The 15,869-nt window shown below is 44.1% G+C and overlaps 1 protein-coding gene across 10 annotated transcripts in view; it reads right to left on the minus strand.

Moving 5' to 3' along the window:
- The window catches only part of LOC311126007 (target of Nesh-SH3-like), a 28,714-nt gene extending 14,002 nt beyond the window's left edge, over positions 1-14,712 (minus strand). For all 10 annotated transcript variants that reach the window (XM_084200030.1, XM_084200038.1, XM_084200037.1 and 7 more), the window contains exons 1-8: positions 14,538-14,712; positions 6,627-6,806; positions 4,359-4,427; positions 4,127-4,262; positions 3,000-3,190; positions 2,068-2,120; positions 1,108-1,147; positions 636-716 (exon numbers count right to left, since the gene is read on the minus strand). In XM_084200030.1, coding sequence (XP_084056156.1) covers positions 636-716; positions 1,108-1,147; positions 2,068-2,120; positions 3,000-3,190; positions 4,127-4,262; positions 4,359-4,427; positions 6,627-6,806; positions 14,538-14,625 — 838 coding nt within the window. In that variant the 5' untranslated portion in view covers positions 14,626-14,712. The remainder of the gene's footprint in view (positions 1-635; positions 717-1,107; positions 1,148-2,067; positions 2,121-2,999; positions 3,191-4,126; positions 4,263-4,358; positions 4,428-6,626; positions 6,807-14,537) is intronic.
- Between the last annotated feature and the right edge of the window lie 1,157 nt (positions 14,713-15,869).

Consider the following 15,869-nt stretch of genomic DNA (forward strand, 5'->3'; position numbering starts at 1 on the left):
TGTGTTTTTTTTTTATTCTTTTATTTAATTTTTTTATTGGGGGTAGATCAACTTAATATTGCAGATTGTAACTTCCATCAATGTAATTGTCTGCATCACTTCCAATCCCCCATGTTTTTATATATATACTCCCCTTTATTACTTTTCAACCCCGCCATCCTTTCCCTACTTGGGGTAAATTAGTGAACAACAATGCCCAGGCCTCTACTTCCAGCCTATACTTACTATCTGCACCTTATGGACACAGTCAACTTACAATAATTATATTTTATTTGTTTTTGCTCCTGAACTTCTTCTACTCTCAACCTCTCCGATCATTTTCATGATGTCCATCCGGTTTGCTTCTATATGCCATATCTTTCTAACTGTGCTCATGTTGTCATGTGTTGCTGCCATGCTATGTTGTTGTCTTAGGTCTCTCTTTATGTAGTGTCTCTCTTGTCGTGATGTGTGTTTTGTCCCATATTTATATTTTATCCCAGCCCCCGTCCCCGCAGGAGGCCTTTTGGTAGGCCGTCATTGTAAATAAGAATTTGTTCTTAACTGATTTGCCTAGTTAAATAAAGGTTAATAAAAATAAAAATAAATGAAATGTAAAGTGCATTAGAATGAGAGTGGAGAGAGAGAGTAATCACCGAAAGATGTCTTGGGAGCTCCTGGGAAACCTTGGTTTTTGGTCAGAGGAGGGATTCTAGGCTGAGTCCTGTTGTGAATAGCTGGGGGAGAAAGGAATCAAGAATGGATTACAGAGGAGATAGGCATGGTTTCAAGTAGCTGCAACATATTCCATATGTCTAAAGTATTGATGCTGTAAACCAGCACTTTACATTACATAGGTGTTACACCATATAAAAAAAACAGTATAATATGCAGTTATACCCTCAGAAAACAGGTGTAACAAGGGTAAGTAGTATTTAGCTGTCTGGACGTACACACCTGGAACAACATAATGACCTACTTTACATTACTGTACATTGGAATAAAGCTTATGCAACGGTGTTGCATGGACATGTATATGGGCATGTAGCATCCCTCATTGTTTCATTACCATGTAATATATATATCATATCATATATTCAATGCAATATATATATATAAATGGCTTACCTGGACGAGGTGGGAAAAGTGCGCGGGACATGGGTGGTTTCTGAGAAACAAAAATGATCTACAGTTGGTGGAAGTTTTTATTGACACCAGATCCACAGCCACAGTTCATATGTCAACGCTAATACGCTTCCGGTGCTAAAGCCATGTTTTAGTTTTATGGTGAGGATAGCATTGTGCTTTGGGCTGTCTCCCCTTGAGTGCTACATCACTGTGAGTATCCCTTGAGGCTTCTAGCGTACCTAACGTGCCCCTCAACCTGACTTCTGACTGGAAGAGCCATTTCACCAGAAAACATATATGGTCTGCTGTCTACACTTCACTTACTGGTACCTGACTTAGCCTAACTGACAGACACACACAACACACACACACACACACACACACACATACACACACACACACACACACACACACAACACACATGGTCAAGGGCCATATAACAGTCACAAACGCGCAAATGAGCTACAAAATCAAAATAGCTGATGTAAAAAGCGCTTTATAAATACATTTGATTGATTGATTGATTGATTGATTGATTGTGAGTGGGCAGAAAGACTGTGTCAGAGCGAGCGTGTCATGTGTTGATTTGCGATGTTCTGCCTGTTTTGTGTTGTCACCGCTGGGGTGTGAGGGTCACCTTCTTTAACCCACATTAAAGAGTCTCTCAGGCCGGGTGCTGGGGTCAGACAGGGGAAGCAGACAGAAGTTTGTCTACTCTACTCTGGCCTTACACAACTCAGCTACACTCTGCTTTTCACCCTCTCTCACCACCTTGTATATTCTCCCTCCACAGAGACAGCAGGAAATAGAAAATGATTTTCTTGAAGAAATAAATGTAGTTGTAGGGTAAAGTTGTAGTGTGAGAATATGTATGCCTGTGGAAGCTATTTAATTCAGAGACTGAGAGTCCCGTAGATCATAGGTTCTTATGCTGTATGGCCAACAAAACACAGCACATACCATTGGCTTCGCAATAAGGGTCCGGTGCTTGTAGGGCTTCTGGATGATTTTGTCTGCAAAACATGAAGAAGAAGATGTTAACAACTGCTATTCTGAGAAGAGTGTGTCGGCAGGTCGTCTTTTGAAAGTCTGGCAAGTAGGAACAATAAAGCACAAATGGCTCACATGGTATGGATGTTTTACTCTGTTTTCTTGTGCCACAAAGATTTCTTACAGACTTCTTAAAAAATAAAACGATGTACTCCCTGAAATCGCTGATTTTCATTTTCCTAAGTGTGATGTACATACTGCCCATGCAGGGTTGGGGAGTAACTGATTACATGTAATCGGATTACCAAAAAACTTAAAGTGTAATCCATTACATTTTTGTCATTTAGCAGACACTCTTATCCAGAGCGACTTACAGTTAGTGAGTGGATACATTTTTCATACTGGCCCCCCGTGGGAATCGAACCCACAACCCTGGCGTTGCAAGCACCATGCTCTACCAACTGAGCTACACAGGAGCTACACATTACCAGCTAAAATATTGTCATCAGATTACAGATACTTTTTAAAAACTAGATGACTACTTCTTGGATTACTTTTAAATTTGGAAAGGATGTTTGCTCAAAAAATTTATACATTATGACACCTTTCTGTTTTCTCAATTACATTTAATTCAGCATTGAAAAGAAGGCGGTAAGTTTACATTTGTTCCACCTGAGCGAGTCTGACCACAAGTCAGAGACCACCATGATGACACAACAAATGTGTTTTATGGATCCTTTTTGTCTTCTTCTAATGCCTCTTAAGGGGAAAGTAATCTAAAAGTAACTGAAAGTAATCAGATTATGTTACTGAGTTTGGGGAACCCAAATGTTATGTTAATGATTACAACTTTGGACAGGTAGCTAGTAACTGTAACCGATTACATGTAGAAAGTAACCTACCCAACCCTGCACCCATGTTGGTTTTGTGAATGACAGGCTTGCTCCAGACTCCGCTGCTTTCGTCTTTGTTGGAGCGGACCCCAAACTCGTATGGGGTGTTGGGCTTCAGGTTGTCAATCACGGTGTCGCTGGTGGGGCAGGTCTGGTAGATCCACTTCCTGTTCCTCTCCCTGTAGCGGACGGTGTAGTGTCTGCATGGGAAGGACAAACAAGGCACAGTAAACAACATGCTGATTCTTGTAAAGTAGCTGTGCATCTTTATGGTAAACTCTAACCTTTGGAAAATGCTGTCTTCATTTCACAACAAAGCACAGCAGACGTGCACTACATCATACAGTATGGGTGGCTATTCCAGCTCCACCGCCCTCCATTAGCTATTGTTAATTCTGGCTCCGGTATCTCCGGTCATCTCGTCAGTGTCAACCGATCCCCTTTCATTCCCTCAGTGATTGTCTTTCTAGGTAGCGCTGCCGGCAGTAGCCAAGCAGTAAACAGAAGGAACTGACATTAGCTTTTAATACGCCACCAGATGGAAGGAGGCACTCTCAGCTGTAACTTAGGTTGAGATTTCCAACGACTCCTCCAACTTTCGGCGAGGGGGGAATTCTAGAATGCATTTAAGGCTGAGCATAAATAGAGTGATGGAAAAGTGTGTCCCAGCAGTACAGTCCGTGTATCCTCAGTCAACTCCTGCACACACCTGTGCTGGAACAGACCTCGGCCCATTCCCATGCTCCATTTTCCATAAAAAATAAATGACACACTTCCTCAACGTTTCTCTATAGAACTATTATGCTTCATAAATCCTCCAAGGTTCGACAGTACAGTACATTGAATGCATGGTATGAGTTTAAATCTAGTCAAGCCTTCATACAGTATATCATCTTTATACATAGCTGGCAATAACAGCCTTGTATTCAGATCTCAGTGTGTGCACCTGATTTCAACTAGATCCTTTTCTTTTGTGAAAACCAGATCGTCTGAATGCCTAAACAGTGTGTAACTGTATTCACCTGTCATCCATTTTGCGCTGAGTGAGGCTGTTTCTGTGGAAAACTTTGGTCTGAAAAGGCAACATGGAACTGGAACCAGATGTTTCGCTGGCGGTGTGGTAGGGTATAACTCACCCGTCTTCCAGACAGTCGTTCATGATGTTGCCTACATCATAGGGCGTCTTCAGGAAGGTTCCCCAGGACAGCAGCACAGAGGTTGGGGTGATAGAGCCAATCACCAGGTGGAGTGGCTTCTCCAGGTTGACCTTTCCTGTGAGGACAAAGGTCAATAGTCATACACTATATTTACAACACGTTTGATGACCTGATTAACCTTTTAGATGTGTAGACAGACTGCCACAGGTACCTGTGCATTGTTTCTTCACATCATTACTCGGGATTGGCTGGACAGCAACAAGATACTTGGGCTCTGCGTCTGAAAGGGTTAAATAAGAAAACGTTGTCACATTGATTTCTCTGTCATGGAAAAACTAATATACCAGAATGGGTATATTTTCCTGGACCGTGAAAGAAGAGTGTGGGTAGAAAGAGTCCTCCTGACGCCTGGTGAGTCACTACCCAGCCAGGTCTCTGGTGTTGGGGAGATGGGCTGAAACTATTCAAACCAGCCATAAACAGATGCAGAACAGATACACAGATGAAAGAGCTTGACTTCAAGCACAACAGATGAAAACAAACAGTCGTTCGGATAGTAAATTGAAATGCAGTTGAGTTGCTTGAACTCCTCTGAACAATGGAACGTTGTCCAACCTGTAGAGACTTTAATACATAGAATATAAAGGGGTTTATATTAGCCGCCCACAATCTAACAGTCGTGTATTGTTATTATACTTGTCTATATGCAAACAATGTCTGAGGCCAGCTAGGAGGGGTGAAAATATGGTTATGGATCTGGAACACAGTTAAGACACATCTGGCCACTTGGATTCAACGTGCTATAAAAACAGTGATCCAGAAATGTTGTGTTTCTGTTGCATGAGAACGGAGAGCTCATTAATGAATAACTGTACATAACAAAATAGACAGGATGTGAAGGGTGGAGCACTAAGGGCCTGAATAAGGGCCTGATTAGGTCCTGGTGTTCAATGGATTAACATAAAGCCAGAGCATTTGAGCTGGCAGGCCAGGAGTAGGAGTAGGTTGGCATGGATCGAAGCTGGCACAATGTTACGGGTGGGGCATTGGACAAATGATAGTCATTTGATTGCTTAAAATAAAGAAAACTGTTGGGTGTGGGGAAACACTTTAAATCAATTTAAGTTAAGAGTCAGCACAGAAGAGAATCCGAGAGAGTCACAGTAACAATCATGTCCTATTGGACTACTATGTGTCATCATTGCTGAGAAGGTTTTGTCTACCCTCTGCTCTCTCGTTGGATCCCCGTGGGCTCTCTCATGATGAGGTACTTCAATCAGGTGTTCTGGAGGGGCACCTGAGACCAATCTAACTCAGCTCTTTGTTGTCGTTGGTTTTGTACGTGGAAGGTCACAGCTTGTACCAGTGATAAATGATGTTTGATCACTTCTGTTGTCTCTCACACAGGTGAAAGGGCTCAAAGAGAAGTTGCTAAAAAGCTGTTCTGCATTGAACAAACAGCACTCCTTTCACTGATTGGGGAGCCAGCCAAGGGAGTTTTTCAATTCTCTTTAGTCCCTGGTTCCTTTCTACTCTAACACTTCAAAGCCTGGGATTTACACAATGGCCATTGAGGCCTTTTCATACGACAAGAGGAAACGTGTTCCTGACCTGCTCTCATTTAGTGCCTGTCCTAAATCCAAACAGATCAACACAAAACAGCAATAAAGGACTCATATTTGTTTGATTTAATTATTAAAGCACTCCAATGTTTACTTTAACACAAGTGAATGTAGAGAGTGGGAGTATCAAGGAAAATAAGCAACAGCGTATCGTTCAAATTCTAACATAAGCATGTGGTTTCATGCTCAATGGATGATCTACACAAGCTGTAAGGTAATCTTTCACTGACCCAGTGCTGCCCTGCTATGGTGCTGTAGTGGGTTGGGATGTTGGAATGTTGAAAGTATCTCATGAGAGGCTGTGGTTTGTGATGAATGGAACCCACTGAGCTGCAGGAAAGGGTTTGAAAGAGGAAAGTAAACACTGTGGAGTGCTCAGTGTAACTCCTGCCCTTTTCACCCTGTTTGGGGAATCTCTGTGCTCTACAAAGACAGGTTGCTAAGTTTCTCAGAGGAACGGTTTCTCCCCCCGGGTTATCTAGTGATGTATGTTGGAGTCACAATATACACTTATGTTATGACTATCTGATAAATGATGAATCCCTGAAAGTCAATAGGTTAGTGTGTGTTTGTGTGTGTGTGTGTGTGTGTGTGTGTGTGTGTGTGTGTGTGTGTGTGTGTGTGTGTGTGTGTGTGTGTGTGTGTGTGTGTGTGTGTGTGTTTGTGTTTGTGTTTGTGTTTGTGTTTGTGTGTGTGTGTGTGTGTGTGTGTGTGTGTGTGTGTGTGTGTGTGTGTGTGTGTGTGTGTGTGTGTGTGTGTGTGTGTGTGTGTGTGTGTGTGTGTGTGTGTGTGTGTGTGTGTGTGTGTGTGTGTGTGTGTGTGCGTGCGTGCGTGGTCTTACCATAGACTAGTCTTACCTATCTCAGTCTCGTAGGGCTCTCCATTCTCAGGCAGCTGGATGAACTGTTTAGAGAACATGCTGCTGCCGTAACCCAGGATGTAGCCTTCCAGCTTGGTGTCAGGGTTGGGACGGACAAACTTCATCACGATGGTGTCGCCGGTGGCGTTGATGCGGACCTTCATGTTCTGTCTTCTCACTGTTAAAGACCAAGAAGTAGAATAATACAGTTGAATTGCATTGTAGTTGTGATTAGTTGAACTGTGGTTCATTACACGTAAAGATGCTAGTGTATTCCATCACAGCTAACCTTCAGCACCTCACATGAACATGAGCAGATTGCAAGTGCTGCATTTAAGAAACTTCTGGACTTAGGGGTAATTGCAAGATAAACTGCTGCCTCTCCCCAGGTACCCAAGGGATTAATCAAATAGGACTGTGTTTGTGGTTTTCATGAAACAGACTGCAGTACCCTTCAACTGCAGCCAATATAACCCTGAATGCATACAGGAGATGGAATACTTGATTCTTCCATCAGTCTTAACATTGGACTATTAGGATAAACTCAAAGTACTTTAAACCCACTGATATCGTCAGGCTTGGAGAGGTAAAATTAGAAGGTGAATTGAAATGGAGGATGGAACTCTTGAAGGTTGAGTTCAGAAAAGTCATTATTCAAGAACAGAGGCTAAACATCAGTACTGGAGCTCATTTAAACCTGGTAATAAGGCTCTTTAGCTTTGGAGAAGGCTTTCCCTTGTCCACCAGATTCCCATATCCCACCATACAGGAACTCGACTGGTTCAGCTGCTGGGTTAAAGAGGCTGTTAAATGCTAATGAAAAGCAGGCTTAAAATGGATGTTGTGGCCGTTTTGTGTCGTCACACACATCAGTCAGCAGCCCGCCCTTTTTAATGCCCATGCAGGCAAGAGGCAAGGCGAGCGTTCTGGCACTCCAGCTAATCCTAATCACGCAGAGTGTTAATTAGGCTTTAACGATAACCTAATCACTCCCATTCACAGAGCAAACTTGGAATGAACCTTGGATATCATATCGGCGCCTTCATTATCGATGACCCGCGAAACTCTTCAATCACGAGAAAGTGAAAAACAAACAAACAACCATATTTGTGTGGTGGTTTTGTGGAAGTTGCCAGGAACTATTGGTTTGGAAGAATTTAAAAGACCACTGGGTTTGCTGAATCAGCACAACATTGTTCAACTTATTCCACAGTGTGAGTGAATTAACTGTTTACTTGGATACTTGTGTCCATTTCGCATCTCTGCTTAACCCCAAAGAGTAATCTTGAATTGTTTGGAATATAATTGGAGGGAAAAGGATGTTTTGTTTGTCAGGTTTCTGCTGTCGAACATCCTATTTCTAGTGGCGCCTTCCATTCTAACTGTCATTAATAAACGCATCTCCCCCGGCAACGTGACATAACCTCTGCTTACCTCAAGACTCAAGACTCCTGTCATGTTATTGCTGACTCCCTTTAATTTAACAAGAAGGATGTTTTCAGTCTCTGGCTTTATAGCTCTAAATCCATGAGGATCTATTAAAGAGACCCTAGACTTACAAGGACTGTAATGTGTTATCCTCTGATTATAGACCAGATGACAACTTCACCCCTTGTGGAGACAACAATATACAGATGAAGAGTGATTCTAGCTACAGGGGGAGAATGTGGAAGACATTATTATGTTACATAATACCAATAAATGTATACTGAAGCTTATGGAAAGGCCTACTCATCAAAAATGCAGGTTGGCGTTTATTGTCATGAATCTTGCCCTGGAGGTAGAACTGAGAGATTTCTGCCACACTTAGAAAAAAGGGTTCCAAAAGGATTCTTCGGCTGTCCAAATAGGAGAGCCCTTTTTGGTTCTATGTAGAACTATTTTGGGTTCCATTTAGAACCATCTGTGGAAAGGGTTCTACATGGAACACCAAAGGGTTCTACCTGAAACCAAACGGGTTCTACATGGAACCAAAAAGGGTCCTTCAAGGGTTCTCCTATGATAACAGCCGAAGAACCCTTTTATGTTGTAGATAGCACCTTTTTTTCTAAGTAAAGGTATGCCTACACTCTTAGGAAAAAAGGTGCTATCTAGGGTTCTTCAGCTGTCCCCATAGGAGAACCCTTTGAATAACCCTTTTTGGTTCCAGGTAGAACCCTTTTGGGTTCTATGTAGAACCCTTTCTACAGAGGGTTCTACATGGAACCCAAAAGGGTTATATCTGGAACCAAAAAGGGTTCTACATGGAACTCAAAAGGGTTCTCCTATGGAACCAAAAAGGGTGTGAGTGTAGTGACCACTCTGCAGAGCTGCCTCCATTACATGAGTCATGCCAATAAATGCCAACCTGCATAAAAAATAGCCCCCTCATGCTGGAAAGCTTGTTAGCTATGTTGTTTACTGTTGTCAATAAAGTTATCCTGCTCTTGACTAATGTTTCAAGTTTTACGTTTTTAATGTCACATGCACAAGTACAGTGAAATGCCTTTCTTGCAAACTCAAAACCCAACAATGCAATAATCAATAACAATGTAATACTAGACAAAACACACAAGAAAAATATGAAGAACACAATAAGTAAGTAAGCATACTATATACAGGGTCAGTTCCAGTACCATATTTACAGTGTGCAGGGATACTGGAGTGATGGAGGTAGATATGTACAGGGAGGGGTAAGGTGGCTAGGTATCAGGATATATGATAAACAGAGTAGCAGCAGCTTGTATGTGAGTGAGTGTGCGTGTGTGTAGAGTCAGTATAAATGTATGTGCATATTATGCGTGAGTGAGAAGATGCTGGACTGAGTGTGTGAGTGTGCATAGAGACAGTGCAAAAATAAAAGGTAAATAAAGATACAAGGTTAACTCAGATAGTCCATGTAGCTATTTTGTTAGCTATTTTCAGTCTTATTGCTTGGAGATAGAAGCTGTTCAAGATCCTGTTGGTGTCAGACTTAATGCACCGGTACCGCTTGCCGTGCTGAAGCAGAGAGGATAGTCTATGGCTTGGGTGGTTGGAGTCTTTAACGATTTTCCGGGCCTTCCTTCCACACTGCCTGATATAGATGTCCAGGATGGCAGGGAGCTTGGCCCCAATGATGTACTGGGCTGTCCGCACCACCCTCTGTAGCGCCATGCGATCGAGGGCGGTGCTGTTGCCATACCATGTAGTGAAGCACACACCCCTGTGGGGCACTCGTGTTGAGGGTCAGCATGGCGGAGGTGATGTTGCCTACCCTCACCATCTGGGGATGGCCCGTCAGGAAGTCCAGGATCCAGTTGCAGAGGGAGGTGTTCAGACCCAGAGTCCTAAGCTTGGTGACGAGCTTGGAGGGGACAATGGTGTTGAACGCTGAGCTGTAGTCAATGAACAGCATTCTCACATAGGTATTCCTCTTATCTAGGTGGGCGAGGGCAGTGTGGAGAGCAATTGAGATTGCGTCATCTATTGATCTGTTGGGGCGGTATGCAAATTGGAGTGTGTCTAGGGTGTCTGGGATGGTGGAGTTAATGTGTGCCATAACCAGCCTCTCAAAGCACTTCATGATTACAGAAGTGAGTGCTACAGGGCGGTAGTCATTGTGGCATGAAGCCTTAGCGATCTTGGGGACAGGAATGATGGTGGTCATCTTAAAACATGTGGTGCTTGGTCCCTAAGACCCTCACAAACTTTTACAGATGCACAATTGAGAGCATCCTGTCGGGCTTTATCACCGCCTGGTACGGCAACTGCACCGCCCGCAACCGCAGGGCTCTCCAGAGGGTGGTGCGGTCTGCCCAACGCATCACCAAGGTCACAATGCCTGCCCTCACAGGAAGGCCAAAAAGATCATTAAGGACATCAACCACCCGTGCCACGGCTTGTTTATTACCCCGCTATCATCCAGAAGGCAAGGTCAGTACAGGTGCATCAAAGCTGGGACCGAGAGACTGAAAAACAGCTTCTATCTCAAGGCCATCAGACTGTTAAATAGCTGTCAATAGCCGGTTACTCAACCCTGCACCTTAGAGGCTGCTGCCCTATGTACAGTACATAGACATGGAACAGTAGTCACTTTAATAATGTTTACACACTGCTTTACTCATTTAATATGTATATACTATATTCTACTGTATTTTAGTCAATACCACTCCGACATTGCTTGTCCTAATATTAATATATTTCTTCATTCCATTCTTTTACTTTTAGATTTGTGTGTATTGTTGTGAATTATTATATACTACTGCACTGTTGGAGCTAGGAACACAAGCATGTCGCTACACCCACAATAACGTCTGCTAAATATGTGTATTTGACCAATACAATTTGATTTGATTTGATTAAAGACTGGGACAAGGAGAGGTTGAAAATTATTGTGAATATGCCTGCCAGCTGTGCATGCTCTGAGAAAGCACCCTGGAATACCGTCGGGCCCCGTGGCCTTGCAGGTATTGATCTGATTTAAAGACCTTTCTTATGTCGGCCTCAGAGAGCGAGTGTCACGCCCTGACTCTGGGGACTCGTATTTGTTGAGTCAGGGTGTGTATTTTCTGTGTGGTGTAGATCTAGATCGTGTAGATCTATGTTGACCGGTGTGGTTCCCAATCAGAGGCAGCTGTAGCTCGTTGTCTCTGATTGGGGTCCATACTTAGGCAGCCTATTGGCACTAGTGGGTTGTGGGATCTTGTTCCGTGTGAGGTATGTTGTACCTTGGACTTCACGTTTCGTTTAGTTTGTTGTTTTGTCGTTGTGTTTATTCATTTTAATAAACATGTATGCATATCACGCTGCGCCTTGGTCCGTCCCGTCTGTAAGCGAACGTGACAGCGAGATCACCCTATCCTCTGGGTCGGTGATGCCTTCACACCCGGCACAATGTTGTTGTTGTCAAAGTGGGCAATAAGCGTGCATAAAATGCATTGAGTTCGTCTGGTAGAGAGGCATCGTTGGGCAGATCACGGTTGGTGTCAAAAGGTGAGACGCCGAAAGCCGGGAGTTCTTTAAAGTGACAACTGAATCTTCTTCCAACTTTTAATGATATTAAGAATTCGTCTAGGAAAAAAAAAATAATAAGCGTAAGCAGCAGGCATGTTTGATTTGCCAACTCTGAGTCTTCCAGGAGACAGATTGTGTGCGATCATAAGTATGTCCGTCTTCAGTCTCTTAAGCTATCTTCGGGCTGTTTGTTCTACAGATTGGCATTGACATCCTGTTGCCTTCTCAAATGGTGGGAAAGCATGGAAGTTTGACACTTAAGACGTGTAATCACGCATGCTGGTTTCTTGGCACGGACGTGGTGTTTCACAGTTGAAGACTTTCCAACTGCAGCTGATTGACCCAAGAGCAGAATCCAGTGTGAGGCTGATCACAAGTGAAAAAAGTTGGTTTGGTTCCATGACCCTTAAAGTGAACAACAGCCAGCCTTCAGGGTATTGCGCTTAGGGAAAAAGTCTAGCTAGCATTTAATCCTTTGGCAGACTTCTAAATATGTTAGTCATAAGCAACTTCTCTTCCAGCGATATCCCATTCCGTTGTGTTTGTTTGTTGTATATTGAATGAGGAACTAACAAACTTTAATCAAACCAAACTGTGAAACCCCTGCAGTATATTCTGTTCTGGAACATGGTCCTTCCATTTCTCCCAGATTGAGCATACCTGTACCTTCTCAAAATGACACACACAACTGTAACAAAAGTCCCCTAAATCTCCAGACACCGCTTTTATAAATCGACTCTCCAGGAGCATTTTATCTCATGGCTATAGGGAACATAAATTGTCCCTGACAGCTTCTCTAGGTTCATATGTATATATTGTCCAGTCACATTTAGTAGATGGACGTGATCTCAACGTTCTGCAGCTGTGGATGTACTCCATAACTGAATGGGCTTTCACTGGCAGCACATACTGTATAAAGCACATGCATTGCCGCGTGTTGACAAACACAGACCTGCTCTCCTACTGTATTCTCTCTGACTGTGTGTCCATCTGACATGAGTCCAACTTCACCCTTTCATACGTAGAGCTTCCCATCCCTCCTTCTGCAGCTACAGTAGTGGGGCACAACAGCCCCCCCACATCCTCACCAGAGAGACGGTAGTTAAACAGCGTGAAGGTAGGGGATATTTGCACCGAGCACTGTTGCACAACTGATGAGTCTTTTGGTGTGTGAGACCCTGAGCCGTCTCTCTTTCATCTCCTCTAATGAAGTTTGACCATGCATGAAGAGCTGCGGGCCAACCCCGTCTCCAGCTGCCTGCACAACCACAGCTTCAACATACACCGAGCTCAGACACTCAGGTACACACATGTAGCCCATTTACAATGTACCCCCACCACCACCACCACCGCACGGAAAGCAAAGCAGGCACGTGTATGTACTCAGGAATATACATGTCGCACCTTAACAATGTGCAGAAAGCAGACACCGCCGCACGGAAAGCAAAGTGGACACGTGGATGTTGTACAACATGTACTGTTTAACAAGAAGCTTCTCTGCCTGAGATTCTGGTGTGTGCGGAGGGGAGATGTTGGCCCAATCCCAAGCCGAACCAAACCCCTCCCTGCTGCGTTAGACACCGCAATCACAAGGCTACATCCTCTGGGAAGTCCACTGGACGGCAGCACAATTATTATTAGGATAAGATTTCTTGTCAACACACAGATTGGCGCTCACATAGATTAACTTTTTTTAAATCATGGGATCCTGTCCAAGAAACACCCCAAGACAACCAACAGGCAGATATATACATACACACAGCTATGTCCTACTATAATTCATTCCCATTCAAAATCCTATTTTCCCTAACCACTAAACCTACCCTAAACCTAACCCTTACCCTAACCTTAAACCCTAACTCTAAACCTAACCCTAAACCTAACCCTAAACCTAACCACTAACCCTAACCCTAATTCTAACCCTAACCCTAATTCTAGCCATAAACCTAACCCCTAAACCTAAAATAATATATTTACAAGTGAGGACAGGCAAAATGTCCTCACTTCTCAGAATTTTAGTTGGTTTACCATTCATATACACACTGCTGCTCAAAGAAAATGTTGATATTGGCGAGTGTTTGCATGTGAGCTAATACAGTGTATCGATCATCCATTGTTTTTAGCCTGACATTTCCCTTTTCATTTCTAGGAAAGTGAATTCATCATATTACATAACTACTGTATGTTTAATGGGCCAATCAGTAGACTGCTGAAAGTCCTGTAGCTCGAACAGTTTGAACATTATCTCTAACAAGAGGCAATTCAAGCTCCAAACCGACATTACAATTCTACAGGAAGACCAAAAAACATCAGAACAAAATTCAAGGAAACATAATGTATGACAACCAAACTTCTGCTTTTCATTCCGTTTTTGAGTCAAACTAATTCTGATCTTGCACAGTCACAGTTACAGTGGTTTTGCACCTGAATCTAAATGCATTGCATTAATGGTCAGTAAGTCGCTTGGATAAAAGCATCTGCTAAATGGCATGAATTATATTGTTATTCTAATGAGGATACCATTCACACTGTGGTTTCGCTGCAGTCAAGTCTGCACAACTCTATACATTATGCATTGTCCCCAACATTTTGGTCAATACTTTTGGGATAATTTCATGGGACTTTACAAACTGGACCAACTGGACCATGAAACCCCTACTTTATGTTCACATAGCAATTTGGTTTTGGCAAAGCAATTTTTTTCTATACAATGTCAATGGCATTTGGAGAACATATTCAAAGTCAGCAAAACATTGCATAGTGCACAATGCACAATGATAAGCAACAACAACACAAAACCACTTTCCGTCACAAATGCTTTGGCAAAAACATAACATGCATGCTCAAAACTATACATAAAACACGTAACACAAGACCACACTATCCAGAAACACAATACACCGGACTTTACAGAACAGCCAATCTGTGCACTTGCCTCTAATCCTCTGTGCAGGGATGCAGCTGAGGAGAATGGATCCAGCGAGGAGCAGGAGAGAGACTCTGAGGAGCATGGTGCCTGCCATGGAGATCTCTGGACAGGGATGCTGGACAACTTCAATAAGGTAGCAGCTCAACTTAGGACTTGTGCAGCGCTCCGTTGAAACACTGTGGAGTGGAGATGACCACCGGACCACGAAGCATCTATACTAGCAGGATAGGAGAAGGGTGGGGGGTGGGAGGGGACTGCCGATGTCACAACCACAACCCCACACACCACACACCCTATTCTTGGGTGGGTGGGGAGGGTGGTGGCTAAATGCGTGGAATCTCACTGAAATGTTTCCCTCTATTTTTCCCTCCCTCCTTTTTTGCATCACCCACCCGGTTTTCCCCTCCTCCTCCACCTTCCCTTCCTCCTCCTCCTCCCCTCCTCCTCCTCCCCTCCTCCTACTCCTCCTCCACCCCTCCTCCTCCTCCTCCTCCTCCCCCCATACTCCTCCTCCTCCTCCTCCTCCCCTTCCTCCTCCTCCTCCTCTTCTTCCTCCTCCTCCCCTTCCTCCTTTCCTCTCCTCTTCTCCTCCTCCTCCCCTTCCTCCTCCCCCTCCTCCTCCTCCTCCTCCTCCTCCCCCCCTTCTCCACCTCCTCCTCCTCCCCTTCCTCCTCCTCCTCCTCCTCCTCCCCTTCCTCCTCCTCCTCCCCTTCCTCTTCCTCCTCCTCCTCCTCCTCTCCTTCCTCCTCCTCCTCCTCCCCCCCTTCTCCTCCTCCTTTGTGTGATTTTTATTTTTTAATCCTTTGTTCAACTCAACTGATATTGTGATGTAGATGCCAGGAGGTGCCAATGTGGTTGGCAAAACAGGGGGGGGGGGGTGGCACAGGGGGAGAACAGGAGTGGCACCCTCGCTCCATCCTAACCTATGGCCTTGGGAGTAAAGTTAAACTCATGCAGTGTAGTTTGTATGACACACTCCCATCTCCACTTCTGCCCAACATGTGCACACAGTGCAGACTAACCAGTACCATGTTTTTAAGCACTTTGCTTTTGGAACACACTACACAACAGTACATTCTTTCTGAGCACAACTGACACGAGTGGAGCAGCGTCATCGGGTCTCGAAATCCAACCTCCACTGGAGCTCTTTGGGAGGCAGTGACCATGCTCTCCCGCCAAGAACTGGAGCCCCTAGGATAGAGGGGGTATGAGTGGGGGTAGTACGGAGGAGAGGAGGAGGAGGGGATGGAGGGAATGGGGGTGTGTCCACACACTTCCTTCCAGCTGATTATGGTAGGAGTCCCATCCAACCCACACGTGCCATCGCATGCGACAGGA

This window comes from Coregonus lavaretus, assembly GCF_964263955.1.
Source record: "Coregonus lavaretus genome assembly, contig: HAP1_SCAFFOLD_877, whole genome shotgun sequence".
NCBI classification, from domain to species: domain Eukaryota; kingdom Metazoa; phylum Chordata; class Actinopteri; order Salmoniformes; family Salmonidae; genus Coregonus; species Coregonus lavaretus.